This window comes from Agelaius phoeniceus, chromosome 1 (assembly GCF_051311805.1).
Source record: "Agelaius phoeniceus isolate bAgePho1 chromosome 1, bAgePho1.hap1, whole genome shotgun sequence".
Classification (NCBI taxonomy): domain Eukaryota; kingdom Metazoa; phylum Chordata; class Aves; order Passeriformes; family Icteridae; genus Agelaius; species Agelaius phoeniceus.
The window spans coordinates 29,458,999-29,476,319 of NC_135265.1; the positions used below are offsets into that span (position 1 = coordinate 29,458,999).

General features: G+C 33.9%; 1 protein-coding gene across 6 annotated transcripts in view; it reads right to left on the bottom strand.

The window, feature by feature from the left end:
- The window catches only part of DGKB (diacylglycerol kinase beta), a 378,520-nt gene that overhangs the window by 220,082 nt on the left and 141,117 nt on the right, over nucleotides 1-17,321 (bottom strand). For all 6 annotated transcript variants that reach the window (XM_077175541.1, XM_054639423.2, XM_077175548.1 and 3 more), the window contains 4 exons: nucleotides 13,516-13,633; nucleotides 10,701-10,789; nucleotides 10,504-10,620; nucleotides 6,317-6,415 (listed from right to left, as the gene is read on the bottom strand). In XM_077175541.1, coding sequence (XP_077031656.1) covers nucleotides 6,317-6,415; nucleotides 10,504-10,620; nucleotides 10,701-10,789; nucleotides 13,516-13,633 — 423 coding nt within the window. The remainder of the gene's footprint in view (nucleotides 1-6,316; nucleotides 6,416-10,503; nucleotides 10,621-10,700; nucleotides 10,790-13,515; nucleotides 13,634-17,321) is intronic.

Below are 17,321 nucleotides of genomic sequence, written 5' to 3' on the forward strand. Positions count from 1 at the left end.
ATTTTGTAAACCTATATGGCATTCAAGACCCTGCTTACAAAACTCCCATTCCAGGAAATTTCTGTCCATAATTATACAATGACCAAAGAAAATTAAGCTTCAAAAATCCTGAAAACTAAAAACAAAACCGCATCACCACTATGCCAAAACTCGGTGTGCAATCTATCTGTAGTATCTACTAGATGTCACATCCAAGTAACAGTGATTCAGATGACCTAAAACATTTTGATAATTTATTTTATAAATTATCCACATTTCCAGCTCTGAGTGCATGCTAATCAAAAGAGCCTATATTAGAAGACCACATCATGCTGTCTTGAAAGCTCATAGAGCTGTAGCACAATACCCAGCTCTAAATCCCTAGGCAAAAGCTAAAAGTCATCCTGTGGACAAGATTATTAACCAATTCTCAGCAAAAATACCGTCCAGTGAGCTGCACATGCCCATACTATAAAGTAAAGTTAAGGCTTCTAATTAATCCGAGAGCTGTCTTAAGAAACGCATTTGCAGCTCAGGGGAAAAGAAAAAAGGAAAAAATCACATCACGCCATTGAGAAGGAAGCGTTTTGTCACCCATAATACTGGTAGCCAAAATACCTGTAACAAGAAAGGCTCGAATGGAGAAAATGTGTTTAAGAATAACTTCTAAAACTGCTGATTGTTCCTTCTTCTGAACAAGGAATCACTATGTGGTAACTTTATAAATATACTTTGTGCTCCGTTTTTAGTTTGTCTAAATAAAAAGGTAAAGAATTACACACCAAAACACAATCAAGTCTCTCATTTAGCATGTTGGCCTTAGTTCATTCAGTTTTCTGTAGACAACATGCCTTACATCTTGTACCCATTCAATACGTACATCAATATATGGCCCAAGACCTTCAACTGGATTTGCAACTCCAGCTTGGGCTATAGCAGCTGATTATATACACTCTCCAAAAAATACTAAAGTATTGGAAAAGAATTTTGAAAATAAAATCATATTAAAGTCCAGTGGGAGAGGATATAAGGAATAAACTTAGAAACAGACAGTAGTGATGAGCTGTGGGCAGGCAACTACATATAACTTACAATGATTGAATGGCTGCCATTTCAGTTTATCAGCATCTTATTATTTCAACATTGAACTGTGTTTGTCGAACAGCTAATTAGTTAGGAAGATACATTTTCCTCCAGGGCAATTATTAATTTCCTTCTGACTTCAAAGAAATGAAAAAGCTCTTAGCGTAGATAAGGACACCATTATATTTCAAGTCTGATTTAGATTCTCAGAGAACTGAAGCTGCAATATGAAACACAATAGAGAAGCAAAAAAGTTGTTTTGTTTTTTAAATCTCTTTCAGTAGCTATGTCATTACTTAATATTCAACAACCAGATCTAAATTCAACCCCCCCCCCAAGCATATATATTCAAATAGCTACTTTTTTAATAGTATCTTTGTTCAGAAACTCACAATAAGGCTAGTACTCAACTTCAAAGGATTGAGGAGCTCATAAAATGCTTACACACTGCACTGACTTTCTGTGCTCCATGTTGAGCTGGGATTCAACTGAGCTAAACCTGATCTCTACTATTATAAAAACAGAAGAATCATTTTAGGATTAATAACTGGAAAGGGGATTAAGAAAGCTCATTCTTCAACCAGGCACTGCCCTTTCTCTCTCTCTACAACTCTGCTTTCCTACATGAATAATGTCTACATACCTCACAGAAAAATAGCATTAGTAAAACATATTACCAGACATGGAAAAAATATCTATTGAACCATGTTGCAATTATAGCCAATAGCTATTCTATGTGGTCTAAATACTAATAGTGAAAGAAAATTCCTAAATAGTATTTTCAATTTTAATTCTGTATTACTTTTTGTCAAAATGTCAATACACCTGCCATATTTACACAAAAGTTTGAAACTACTGGTCATAATGCATATTTAGTAAGTTAAATAAGGCACATTTCCTATCTCAAACCTGTAATCTGCTGTGTATATTGTTCTACATGTGTAATAGAACTTAAAAAAAAAGATTTTTGAACATTCATGGTTTTGTATAACATAATATCAAAGGTATCAGATATATCTGTTGTCTTCCCCCAACTGTACAGCCATCTATATCTTAAAATAAGAGGTCAAGTGAATTTGACTTATGAGGGTATTTTACATTGGGTTTATAAAGAGATGCACACCATGATCTATAAAAAGTCTACGTATTTTATATATACCAATTTAGGTCTGCATATATAGTCCATATCTACATAAATTTTACTTACACTTAGATGACTTTGTCCTAAAATGTTATAACATCTTCACTACCCAAAACAAAAGTCAAATTCATTCACAAGACAAAAGAAACAAAAGGGAAACTGTTTCAAACTTTTTATCATGATGATCCATTTTTCACAGAATGCAAAACAATGAAGTTGGACACCAAAACACAAAGAAATGAACCCTGTTTTATATTTTTTTTTCATTCTTTACATTCAATATTATACCAGAGCCTCCACCTTTGAAATAAACTGATTACTATGGGGACAGTGATACTTGTCATATAATAACGCTCACATTGTAAGCAGGGTACCTTATGTTTTTCAATTTATTCCTTAATTTTATTTTTATTCCACAATTAAATGTTTTAATTAAAAGTTTAAAAAATAATGCTAGAAATTAATTTTAAAAAATTAATTGAAAAACTCATATATACAACAGGAGAATCAAAATCATCGTGCATTATGAAATAAATACACATTTTTATTTATTAAATAGTAATCTTTTATTGGTTGGTTTGTCACCATCCAGGGCTATATCTATTTTGGTGGGAAATTGAAAATCCAATTACTTTTCCACAGCCATAAATAAAAATTAGAACATCCTATATGTTCATCAGTAAATGGGGCGAAGTAAAGGAAGGCATGAAATAAAGACAAATGTATGCAAGCATTCTTCCCTTTCTGCCTTATAAAAGGATAGGGTGAGGGAAACTATCTCATAAGCAGAGACCAATCTTGCTTTCTTCACTACTCACTCATCTCATTCCAATACCCAGTTTTAAACCTGGTTATGATCTAATTCTGTACTCCTGGTAGGCTAGGATTCAATTGAGTTAAAGATTTTTAAACTCACTGCCAGTCAACCTTATCATGAACTTTCATTATGTGCATGTAATTAATTGGGTCCAATGAACAATATCAGTACTGAGTTATAGACTTTTTCCCCCCCACCATATAATTAGAATATAATTACCCACAGGATATCAGAATGATGCAAAACCTTTCCTCTAAATGTGCCCTCATTAGGAAACAAGTCTCAATGTACATTTATTCAATCAGTATGAATTAATTAAAATGTTACTATAATAAAAGAGAGTAACATTAAAGTGTATCTGACATCTATTAAAAGACTATCACTTGAGATCTGCACACCGTTTATAACAAAACTCAGTTAACTTGAATAAAAAACTTCACCATACAACAAGCTTTATATACAGTAAACAGAAAAGTAAAAAGGACGAAAATTGACAGACTACATTTTACTAAACCATTTAGAATTGATGCAGTGAGATATGAAAAATCCTTACAAGACACTGAATCTAGACAGATGTGATGTTTTCATGATGTACACAGTATCAACTACATGAGTTTCCCCATCTTTTTTTTTCAGCTGACAACATAGCTTATCATATTTAAGCATAACATTTGGACAGCTCTATTTTTGTGCAGTTTTTAAGATGGAAGGACCTTTATTTAACTTAGACCAGCCATCTAACTTTCACATGACAAGGCATTTTGGTTCTCTCTCCAGCCACTAAGAGGCTGGAGAGATGATCTCAGCTGAGAACATTTCGGTAGCACTGGTATACTATACAGTGCTGTGAAATGCAATGCGTGAAAAAGTCCTTTAACTGTGTAGAAATTGTTGAGGCTGGACTTCACAAGAACTGAAGAAATGAGACATGAGAAATGCTGGATGAAAAAGGAAAAAAAATATGAACGTCCCTGGCTCTGCAAAAGAGAAAGATGAGAAGGGATTCAGCCTATACCCTTGAAGCAAAACTTAGGAGAGGGCATCTTGTTCTGAGATTATTTCTGTAGTTTTCTGAAAGAAATCTTCCAAAGTTAGAGGTGGAAAAGAGGGCCAACATTTTTAGGAGATCAAGATACAAGATTTTTCATCTTGCTATTTTCCTTATATCCTATGGGAGAAGAAAATACATTCTTCTCTGACACCTCAAAATACTCAAGGTTATGCCTGGTACAGCAAGCATTACAGTTATCTTCTTTTATTTACCTTACACACACACACACACATTGCAAGAATATTAATGCTCAGCAGATCATTGAAATTAAATGTGTGACCTGGGTGAAGGACCCTTCCACGGTCAGATTTGTATGTCAGAACACACAATTTTTATTAACATACACACTTGCATGGTTAGATGGCTTTCACAAGAACATATTCACTGTTTTTGCTGTCCTTATTGAGAATGCTGGTCTCACATGCACTGAAGTATTATGTTTCTCAAAAGGAATCCCCATAACAGGAAATGGGAGACACTAATTAAAAAATTACTAACACAAATCATATGTACACTATAACCAATCACTTTCAGAAGAAATTACTATTAGCTAGGTTAGTGAGGTAGTATTTGTAACATAACTAAACTCAGGATTTTAATGCATTTTTGGAAGAAACTACTAGATGAAAAAATATACTACAAAATTATAAAGTCCCCCTTAAATCACAGCAAAATATATTTTCCATTCCAAACAATATAAATTGTGCTGAAATACACGTCTTGTGTTGCATTGTTAGTAACACGATTCCAAAACAGGAAAACATATTTAATTCTGCTTATGCCTTAAAAATTTGGAGATAAAACAAACCTATTCAAGGGTGATTTGACTCTAGAGTGGTTCTACATATCCTCTAAACAACTTAACTAACTCCAATTGTGGAATAAAAATCTTAATTCCTCTATTCCTCTTCTTCTCCTGAAAAGAAAATGTAGTTATGCCAATATAACTGAAGATAAAATTTCATGCTGAAGATTCATTCTGTTAATACCAAGGACAAATGATAAATAACATTAATTTGCAAACAATAGTCCAATAACAGAATCATAATTTCCAGATGCAAACTTTTAAAGTATGACCTCAAATCCTGAAAATTAAATAAGGTAATACAGAATATAATCATCCAACAAACTTAAAATAATATTTTATAACTGTTTATCAAAACTTGTCCAGATAATACAAAAATGCCATAGAGACAAACTAAAAAGCCACTTTTGTGATTTAAAAAATATTTAAAATATTTAATAAATATTAAAGGCAGGTTTCCATTGGATTGTTTCATTGAGAGCAATGGAATAATCCCACTTTACACAGGAAGAGGGCCAAAGTCTAACATCTTTACCTTAACAGATTTATAAACAAAACAGCCAAAAGTATTAATTAGAAAACAAGTAATTTACAATAGACACAAATATTATTCCTAATGATCAGCAAGTGGTTTGAGATTAGGATGCATATTTTCTTTTTTGCCTCCCTTCAATAAATTACACTTTCTTCAGTTCAAGCAATTTTTACACTTATAATGAAATATATTTGAAGAAGACCACTCATTTGTTCTCTTATGAATATGATGATGCTATGACTTTCATCAGCATAAAAAATAAATATCCAATTTAATATGTGAAAACATAAGTTAATTCTCAAGCTCTTTTTTTAAATGATAAAATGGTCAGCTCTTTTCTATACCACCTACACATAGCATGCATTTTTATTTTCATCGAATTGAGTTATTGTTTTTGTGGATAGAGAAATTTACTGTCCACGACTGCAGAATAAAATATACTATAATGTTGATGCATAGCTTACTGCAAGACCAGTGTCATCATTCTAGGTAACCTCCGGCTTAGATCAGAGACCTCAGCATTGCAGATATACAATATGCATCCCAAGCAAAAACTGCCCATAAGAATAACTTCATTATTCTGGGAAGTTGGATCTATAAAAGATGTAAAATGTAGAAGTGTTCTGCCTATACAGTTTCTGGTAAGTACAGTCTGAATAAGTGATAAAACCTGAGTCAGCTTCAGTTATAATATGCCCTACAGAAGGTTCATTCTCACATGAAGGAAAATGCAATATGTAGAGGGTAAAACACACTTACGCCTATAAACCCATCAGCCAGGATTTCACACTGTGTTTAAGGTTCACACAGTCCTGTGAACTTAAATATCTGCAGCCAGTCCCAGCAGCATTTTAACATTGCATGGAGAGAGGATTACATCTGAAATTAACATACAAACAACTCACCAACACTACTGGGCAGATTGATGTGGGTGGCAAAATATGGTCCTTCAAAGGTCCACAGTCACATTCAGGTTTCAGATGTGAAGCACACTTGTTATGCAACTATATGAAGACAGAAAATGAAGATTCAACTTAGACATTTTTCAATTAGCATAAGAAAATGGGCATCCTAGAGGGGATGAGTTTCATTAACCTAATTATTACTGAAGCTCTGGAAGGAAAACAAAACACACTGCAGTAGAAAGCTCCCTAGGATGGACAAAACTAACATATTTGTATTAAAGTATTTTTCAGTTTGGAAATTGTACGTGTGGATCAGCACACAAAATAAGAACATCGCACAGCAATGCATTAACAGCAGCATACTGTTACTGGTGACCAAAAGCTTCATTTCAGGAGAGAGCTTCTTGCATTGAGCCAGGAACTTCTGTTCTACTACTTGTGAGTAATTCAAGGCAGCTTTTGGCAATATTGGTGTAACTCTGCTTCCTTCCAGAAGCTGATAGCCACTATGGATTCAAATAAAAGAAAAGAACACAGGAATATCCTACATTAAACTTCACTGAGTAAATTTTGGTCTTGATTGGATCAGTTTTCAGGCTTCCATTGACTTCTGACGAACTAGAACTACTCTACTTTTCGTAATTCATGCTTAGAATTCATCCAGTTTTCTCGAAAGCAATGACAATGGTTCTACTCTGAAAACATCAAAAGAATATCCTCAGGTCTGCTGACAGGAAGAGCGTTGGCTGACTTCCATTTTTTTACAGAGGCTGAATGGACAAATGTGCGTATAACAGGAACATAAAACGTTAACAAGTAATGATAAATGTTGAAGTATTTTGCACTAGCAATCAAGAGTTCCTGTTCATAATTTAGAATTTAACTCAATTCAAATTACTCTGAATATTCAGCCACACAGTACAAAGGCACAGTTGCGTGCTTGGATCATGCAAAGCATTCACATTTAACTAGTATAGTTCACCATATCATTAGAGATAGAATAAAATAAAATTAATATTGTAAAATTTTGTGAAAGGTTTCTTTTTCTGGACTTGATGATCATAAAGGTCTTTTCCAACCTAAATTATTCTGTATTTTTATCTCTGTATAGATTCAATAAAATGCATTAAGGTGCTCAGATAGCATCCGTTTTCCTTAGAGATGGACATTTTTGAAAAGGTGTATATTTACAGTAAAGAAAAATAATCAGGCTAATAAATATCAGGGGTTGTGAGGTAAAAAATCTTACTAACAAGTGATTTATCTAGTATAACAGGTAGCATACAGTACTAGTTCAACAGGTTGAAAAGCTGTTACAAAACTTGTAGTTCAATGCCTGCACCTGTAAATCACATTTTTTCAATGACTGACTCATTTTCCCTTAAATGGTGTAACTCATAGAACTCTATCAAAATTACAATAATATTGTACCAACTGCTGATATATATAAACTTTATTGGTAATATGGTCTTCATAAAATTATCTGGTACAGTTAATTTTGCCATGACATTTCTGAATTTTGAACTGAACCTAATATTAGCCTTGTCCATATTCATTTATACTGCAAAGTTACCTTTTTAGCCAGTTACTTAGCAACAGAAAATAAAAGTCTAAAGAGTTTTGATTTACTCTGAGTATTAAAGCCTTATTGTGAGGGTATTTTGGTAGCCCTGTAATCTAAATCATTTGTCATGCTAATTCTCTGCCTCAGTGGTAAGGCTACTTGTACCATAATTAATGCACACCAGGCCATGTTACATCAAATAAAAGTATCTTCACACATTCAGTGGTAATTAGCAGCTTTGCTACTCAGTGGCATGCAAACTTATCTAGGAAAAAATAGCTTAATCTTCTTATTAGTCTCTGCTGATCTCTGACAACAGAATTGGCACATAGCAAATAACAAAAGGCAGAAGAAACGTAGCTTTAATGAAAATAACAATTTGACACAAAGAAATAAAATAATATGCATGCATCTCAAAAAAACCCCATATTTTAGCAGCTTTTATATACATTTCCCCAAAAATCCCTTATCCTAAACCTATCTCTTGTAGAATATTACCTCACTCACAAACCCTCAAAGCAGGAAAAAGTGTATTTGCTGGAGAGAAGATGACGGGAAAAAAAACTACATTACCATGGTGGAGAACCACAAATTATATGGAAGAGGGATCATGGATTTGGCTGAGAAGTCAGTATAACAAGGCTCCTTAGTGAAAAACATCTCTGAATTTTGGGACTTGAGTCAGTTATTTGACATCAGAAGTGACCTTATTAAGTTGTAAGGATAGATATATTTAAAAAGCATGAAAGAGGCTCAGAATTAGTTCCATAATAAAGAGCATCCCCTTCGATTATAAGCTGTGAATGTGCAGTACAAGGAATTGAAAAACACATGAAGGATGTGATCATAATTATATAACCTCAGAATATCCATTCAAAAATCATAGATCTGTTAGAAATTCAAAACACTTTTTCTATAATAGAGGTATTACTGTTAAAAAATGAAGCTATTGCATAGAATATACCAAGTGAAGAGAATTGCAAGTGAATAGGAGTTTGAGGTATAATTTGCAGTATTTAAAAATACTCATTCTGTACTTGTGTCTAATTCACATCTGAATCCATAAAAAAACCAAAATATTAGTAGATTTATTTGAAAATAAAAAATTGCTTTAAGAAAAGGCCTTTAAATTACTGATAGAAATAAACTGAAAAACTGTAACCCTTAGTGCCAACATTTTCAACTTCAGCTGTCAAAAAACATGCACCCATTTTTAATTGGAACCTTGACAGTTATTTAGGCATTTAAATAAGCACACAAGCACCCAAGACATTTTCAAAAGAATTTAGCATTTTTCTTTAGAGTGATTTCAATCATAAATAATTCCTCAGTACTTCTTCAGTGAATAACAGATATTATGAAAATCCTTTGAATCTTGTTGTACAACTCTGAGGAGTGAAAGACCTTTACAAACGTAGTCCAGATCCCCATGAACTGATGGGAAAATAATTTCTACTGAAGAAAGATGGAATTTGCAACTTCCTTTGACTTTAGAAGTCAATTTATGTTACACAATATATATTTCTTGAATGATATAGACATATTATACAGGTAAAAACACTTGTATAGCTACAGCAGAACACCCTTAATTTTGTTGCTAAACACATATAGCCATTGCCTAAGTTTAATTATCTACATGCAAAACATTTTGGATTGGGTGTTTTACTCTTTACATAAATTATCCAAATTTTGACAGCAATCTGGAGTACATATTTGCTTTCTTCTAAAATATTGTTTTTAAGTAATCCTAACAGCTTATCACTGAAAGCATCCTGGATCTATTTTCTTTGATGATGTTTCATATTTTGTATTCTTGTGTTAAGAAAATATGTCATAAAACATCCGAACTTTTACGTTTAAAACAAACATTCACTAATGCCTCAGTCTCATATTATTATTTAAAGCACTGAACAAACAACTGCTGTTCCGTAACAATAATAATAATGATATCAGCAAAACCAGCAAATACACGCGAAGAAGGCTGAAATCTCTCCCCATTTAGATTTAAATCCTGCCCTGGCTAGAAACAGAAATACTGGCATTGCTCCTTCTAGCATGAAGATCTCACTTATAAGGGCAGTGTTCCCTGAATGTCATTAGTTCCAGTTACTGGTTCCTGCTGAATAAGGAGTGCACAAAAGTTGTATATATTTGACTTGGTGCACAGATTAGTATATTATCAACTTGTCTCTGCTATTATTCCCAGACACTTGGAATCACTGTATCCTACCAGACGTCCTCAAATTCATTTGCCTGTCAGTAATTAGACCTAGTGCCACAGTGACCTTGATTTTTCCTGGTACTGAAAACTTTCTTAATCTTTCTGTAGTGTAGATTGGGAATCCTGCTCTTTAGTGGCACACATTATTTTCATATGGATATTGTTGTGAAGCAAATTTGCTTCATGATATATTGAAGTAAGCATTTCATGACATGAAATAAGCATATTTACTTGCCACAAGAAGTCCTAAGAATACTCTGCATACACCATTCCTTAAACACACACTAGTCACTGCTTATGACTAAACTGAATTATACATTCCAGATTACGAGGCTACAGAAAGACATTCAATGATTTTTATCTCTCGAACCTGTGTGAAAGGTTTTACTGTAGTATACTCACTGTAATCTGACACCAAACACAGTGAAGTCCAGTCAAGCCTTGGTAACACTTTATAGTTTTGTGACACTTATCACATTTTGTTGGACAGTTTCCTTCTACCCAAAAATGGTGCATTACCTGCAAAAGAAAAATGTGGATATACACAGAGTTACTAAATTAACAGGTACATGGCAGAGCTAATGCTACTCCAAACTTACATCGGTATTCTTTTTAGACTTCACATATGTTTTGATGCAAGATGCAGGAGCTCTGGATACGCAGCGTTCATGGACTGTATACTTGCAAACTGAAAAAAAGAAAGACGTTATTCGATGTTGAGGCAATGGCGTTTCTCACTCCATTTCTATGAAACAAATAACATTACCAGCATGTCATCTCTAAGTAATCAATCCAATCAGTCAATGAAAACTCAAACTAGACTGCTTTTTCCATGGCATACAAAAGGCCAATTAGAACAGGAAATATTATGCAAGTGAGAAATCCAAGAATGCACTATCATTGCATAACAGGAAATGCTTAATTAAATCAAATCTTACTAAATTTTTTCACAATAATTCCCAAATGACAAAAATATTAAAGACAAATTGGTGACTGCCAAGTGGTTTGTGTCATTTTCTAGTCGGAAAAAACATATACTTTACCAACTATAGGCATGAGAGCAGCTGGCAAGCACAAAAATAAAAGCCAATGAATTTACGTTGTTCCTACCATTGATTTATAAATCAGAAATGGCTAATTAGTCCATTTTTTAATAGCAATTGTTTTCATGCATTCCATGTTATCACTATAACTTTGACTCCTGTTTTACAAAATACCAACTCCTGAGAAGCTTTTTTTTTTCCCTAAGCCCTCCAACACCGGTTTTAGGTAATTGCTATTGCTGACCAAGTCTTTAAAGATCATTTGGAAAACCTACAATGCAGCATACAATGCAAAGCTCTCCTGACTTCAATGATACAACTGTTCCAAGATGAGGAAATAATGCTACAGCTTATGCCTGCATTCAGTAGAGTCAACTATTAAAAACTGAGAATGAATTTCTCCCTGCATGGTATATGTCTCAGGCTTTTGACCTCGAGAGCAATTAAGCACAAAGTACTTCTAAACACCTTGCTTGCACCTATTACACAAACCCAGTGGGAGGTGCAGCCATTAATCAGACAAACTGCAGGGAGTAACATTGTTGATTGGACCATGGAGGGATGGTGAGGACCCCTGTGGTTCCCCCCCTTTTTTTTTTTCCTCCCACACAATCCAAAATGCAAATAATGAAATCTATAGCAATGCTTTGAAAATATACTGGAGAAAAAGCTTAGCTAAATAAGGAAATAGTGGAATAGTTTTGCAAGTAGACTCACGCCTCTTGCTGCATGAAGTAATTGAAAGGAGCATGTTCTTCAGACACTCTGAGACCACTGTTCTCACAAAATAAATGCCTAGCACAATAATAAATACATTCTCAAAAGACACTGCAGCAGAAAAAAATTACAAGCCTTGCAAGGCTGGTCCTTTTGGGACAGTTAAGGTAACTGGTCTACCCATGTCTGGTAACTACTGAAGGTGATCTACATTATTTTCTCAATGAATTCTCTTTCCAACATATATGAGTCTTAGCTCTTCACAATATCAGTCTGACAAAAAAGAATATTAAACTATGTAACATTCCAAAATCTAATCGTCAAATCAGTATTTGATATATATATTCCAGTTACTGTTATCAGTATTTAACAATATCAAGTTGTGCAATTCCTATTTATTTGAATTTTAATAAATGTATCTTTCCCATTTCATAGTAAGGTGAATGAAATTATATGACGTGAAAATGCATACAAGGATTTACATCCAAATTATATTTCAGAGAAGTCTGTGGCCTCCAGTTGAGAGAAATGGTCAATTCAAACCCCTCATTCATTCAGACTAATCTCAAATTAAATCAATAGAGCTGTACAGGCAGAAAGGTTCTCATCAGCTGTGAGGGGCTATCTTTCATACCAAAAATGGTGAAAGTCGGTTGCAGTAAGAAACAGATTATTTTACCAAAAAGAAAAATAAATAGTGACTTGGTACCATCATGAGAAGAATGCAGCTGTGTACTGACTGAAGTTCTCATTAATCTAATGGAGCAGGGCATAACATGAACCAATCACTGGAATCATGCACAACACATAGTCAAATCAGAAAACAGGTCTTAAAAAAAGATCAATCATTGGAACACAACACAAAAGAAAGATATGGATCTTCCATTTCTGGAAACTTTCAAATGGAGATAAGGTATCTTTCAGCAAGCCTTGGTTTCTCAAGAGACATGTTAAGAGGTGGTGAAACACAGATGATTAGGAAATGCATAGATATAGCTCAAGGAACTAAAATGTAGTAATGGCATCTAATAGCCTAATGAAAGTCAAATTAAATGCAGTAGCTTTTCTGTGCTCCTTTTCTTAAAATATATAATCAGTGAAATACATGGATTGAGATTTATGACTACAAAACAAGTAACTATACAAAACTTTAGAACTGTTACAGAAACTTGATTTCTGGGCAACTGGGATTTTCACCTTCATCATGAACAAAATTCTGTGCAAAATTTGAATCAAAAAACATGGGACATAGATGTTTGTCAAGTTGATGCTATTGTACAAAAATTAGTAAAAACAAAACAGGAGTAACAAAACTATTAAGTTAAAACCTAAGTCTGATACTCTCTAATAAAAAATAAAAATGTAATAGCAATAGCAGTGAAGAAAAAAAGAGCAATAGACTCCAAAGGGATCTAACAGTGATAACTCTTTGAAAGCAGAAAACTCTCTCAAACAACACATCTTAAAGCCAAATCTCTTGAAAAATTAAGAAAATAACTATGGGCACTTAAGCAGAGGAGGGGGAGACACTACTGTGGTGGCAATGGCTTTGTAAGGGGAAGCTATTAGTTCTTTGTTATGCAGCAAGAGCAACATTTCTAGGAACAGACATGTAAGCAAACGGACAAACGGACACAGAAATGCTCATACTCACAAGAACAGCAGAGACCTTGCTTGCCTACTCCAATCAGCATGTTCAAACAAAGATTACAGTAGGCAGGCTTGTTGAAGTGTTTCAATCTCCATACATGCTGCCCATCATCTTTCACATTCTGCACAGGACATAAGAGAAACAGGTTTCAGTTAATAAAATAAACAGTGAAATATATAAGTGCCAATAAAAATTGGTGATTTACTCAAGAACATAAAAGACAAGCTGTTACTTCATTTAAGACTCGGCACCAGATCATAGCATAATTATTCTAAATACACAGGCAATGATATAATAAAAAAAATTCTTCAGAAGCTCATGGACATCCATGTGTTTCGAAAACAACTCAGAAAAAATCCAAAAGGCTGCTGTCACCACTCCAACACAATGATATCAATGTAACTAGGCTGATATTAAGTTACAACTAGTACTAATTTTTTTTCCCTAGAATAATCCAAAAAATAATGGTGCTGCAGGTCAGAAGATAAAACTCCCCAAAATAAATAATAGAAATGGTTTTCTAAAACCACACAAATATTCTTAATGACTGTCAGAATTAGTTACATATATCATATAAGTGATACAGGAAAACCAACCACACCACAATGACTATTCCCAGCTTTAAATTAAGTTAATCTATACTGCCAATTATCTATCAAAACCCATGTATTTAAGGGTAAGATTTAGATCTTAGACCACTTCTCCAAAAATGAAATTCTTACATTTAAGGCTAATTTTTTCAGTCAGCTATTGCACTATACTCAAATCTTTCATGAATAAACTGATCAACTCACTGGCACTTACTACTTAGAGGCCCACTGTAATTTACATGAATCTCTAAAATATTATCAAATCATTCATTTTATGAAACTAAGCTTTCTGTTAGATGATTCTCCTCTTCCTTCTTCATGGAATCCTTCTGGGCCCTTTCTGTTTTTTGACGGTTTAAAAAATTATGTGCAGTTGGTACAGACGCTAAATTAATTTTCTAAATTCCTGGCATCTTGGCAATACTGGCCATGAGGCTTTTTCCCTTCTAAAATCATCAGAGGTTTTGATTCTAAAAAACCTAGATTAACCTAATGTAATACCACTAGATTTTTTTAAAGAAACCCTTATTTCTTTTTTACCAAATATAACATCCAATGGAACACAGACAGTTAATGTCCATCAGCTGTTTCCTTGCGTATTGATGAAACTGTATAGTCTTCTTGGTCATGTCATTGCCAAAAAGAAATTGCCATACAGCTAAAGCAAGTCACACCAACCTCTGTTTCTCAGAAACCACATCAACAGCTGGTTCTTACCCAGTTTCTGATTTCTCACATCAAACTACTATTACTTGTCATCATGTATACACATGATTGCTGACTAGATTTTCAATAATATGGTTTTCACTGACGAGAACAGTCAATGTACGTTGGTGAGCATAAATTTTAATAAAAATTTAGCTTTGTCCTAAATTAGCATAAACTGTATAAGTTATGTCCTTCAAGAATCAGTATTTCTCTGTTCTAGAATTAGAAATTGATACAAATCAAATACAATGAAGACTTCATCATCCTTGTGGGCAAAGAAAAATCCTGAAGCAAAATCAGCACTCTAAGAGATTAAGAATGTTTGGCTCAAAGCTAGGTCTAAGCCAGAACATAACTTTGAAAATTTCCTACAAGTTACCTAGGAACAAAAAAAACTGAAGTCCATTAAAATGTATTTTTTTTTTCTCTAGTATATCAGGATCAGACCATAAGTAATAGCTGCCCCAATATTACCAGCAAGAGTTCAAATGCCACCTCTGACAGCTGGGCAATGTCAGGGTCCCCTTTCTGCAGCAAAAGCACAGCAGATGCCTAATGTGGGATTCTCAGGCTGGCAAAGAGTGTGGAAGTTTTCCAATTTCCCCTGAAGAAGCAGAAATAGATTCTGCAGCTGTGAAGCACTAGAAGCCTGTCAAGCACCTTCATGACTGGCAGCTGAAGAGGATGTATTCCATTAAACAGAGCTCTCTAACTTCTATTTTTCTTCCCATCTTACTATCATATTCCATGTATTTTTGAAGTATTGTTAAACTACAATACAGTATGTGAATTTCAAGCCTTCTGAAAGTAGGCAATTATTCATTAGACAACAAAGACCATGTAAATCCTTCTGAGGAAAAAACAGCAGACAATGTACACTTCAATTTTAACATCACTCAGGTCATCAACACATAAATCATAAACCACAAGCACTTAAAATGCAAGCTGACCAGCCTTAGCAAAATGCTTGCTGTTTAGGAAAATTAACAGAAATTCAAACTTACGCATAAACTTCCCTCTCTTCCACATTAATTTTGTAGTACTTTTTCATTTTAATTTCATTTTTAAAGAATGACCATTATATGTGAATATGTCGCTTCTTATTTGAACAGAACATATGGTCTAACTTAGCTGGCATTTTCCTTATCAGAAAAACAAACAAGTCTTGATGTGGGTGTTCTGCCAATTAAAACACTTAGCTGTGTTACAGACTGCAACTGATGCAAATCCATTACATAAACACAATGCACTTTTGGAAAAGAGCAAATTAAATTTTTGCTCTTGTGCACTGCCAAAAATAAGCAATAAAGTCCTGCATATGATTATGCATGCACATAACTTTTTAAAACACTGCCAAGAGAAAAAAAAGACATAATATGAAACAAAGCCACCTCAATGCAAGTCTTTAAGTATGAATAAAATCCACAATTCTGACACATCAGTGCATTAACTGACATTAACTCATTTTGCTTCCATATCCTGAGAAAGAGTTTAAAAACAGACATTAAGAAGATCACAAAGCAGGGCAGGTACAGTAAAAATCTCTTCCTCACTTCATTATACACATCACTGAAAATCAAGCCTCCATATGTCATACCCAGACTTTTAAACATAATGACAATAATAACATTTATTTTGTTAACAATGGTTCTCTTATCTCATGGTCCTGACCCTGCTACCATGGATTTGATTGCCAAAGCTACCTGACCTTTAAAAGCAAGTCAACCATAAACAAGCCAACCTTAGAACTAGTGGAAAATTTTATGCTATCACAGACTTTAGCTACACATCCCTAACCTGGTTTAATACTAACTTATGTCAGCTTTTTAGATATTTGTGTATAAGGTAAACAAAGAGATCTTCAAAATTCTAAGACTTAAAAAAGTAATCTAATACCTGATAAATGTTGATCCCAGTAAACATATCATCTTAAAATAGCTACAGAGCATTTAAAATACCAGAATATTCAGGGTTTTTTTATGAGAAGAGTTAGGAACAAGCATCCAAGTGAGAAGGATGTTATGGAGTAGCTGTTATTTCTTTCACTGATTTGTTTCCATTTATTTTAAAAATATTTACTTGACTTGTTCAAGACAATTTTATTACTGATTTTTAGGTATTGTTCCATCAGTGGGAAGGTGAGAAGAGCTTCCATTAAACTATGCAGCAAACACAGATGAAAACAAATATCATTACATTCTATACTCCTTTGCTTGGCTCTTAGCAAAGAACTCATATCACGTTTTGTTTTGTTCAATTTGCTTTGGGAAGATAGGATTTTAAGTCTGTTTTTGGTCAAGTGGAGAGGGAATAACCTGACTCAAGGGACACATTGTTTGCGAGGTTCACTCCTAATTTCTGAGATACTGTGTATGTGTTTGAGAAATCAAAACAAAATCTTCTACAGCCTTCGTCCACACACTCATCCAGAAACAGAAAAGGGAGCACAGGAGGGAAAATTAAATGGTTTTAAAAAGCTTCATAAATAGCCACAATATAGTTTCCCTATCC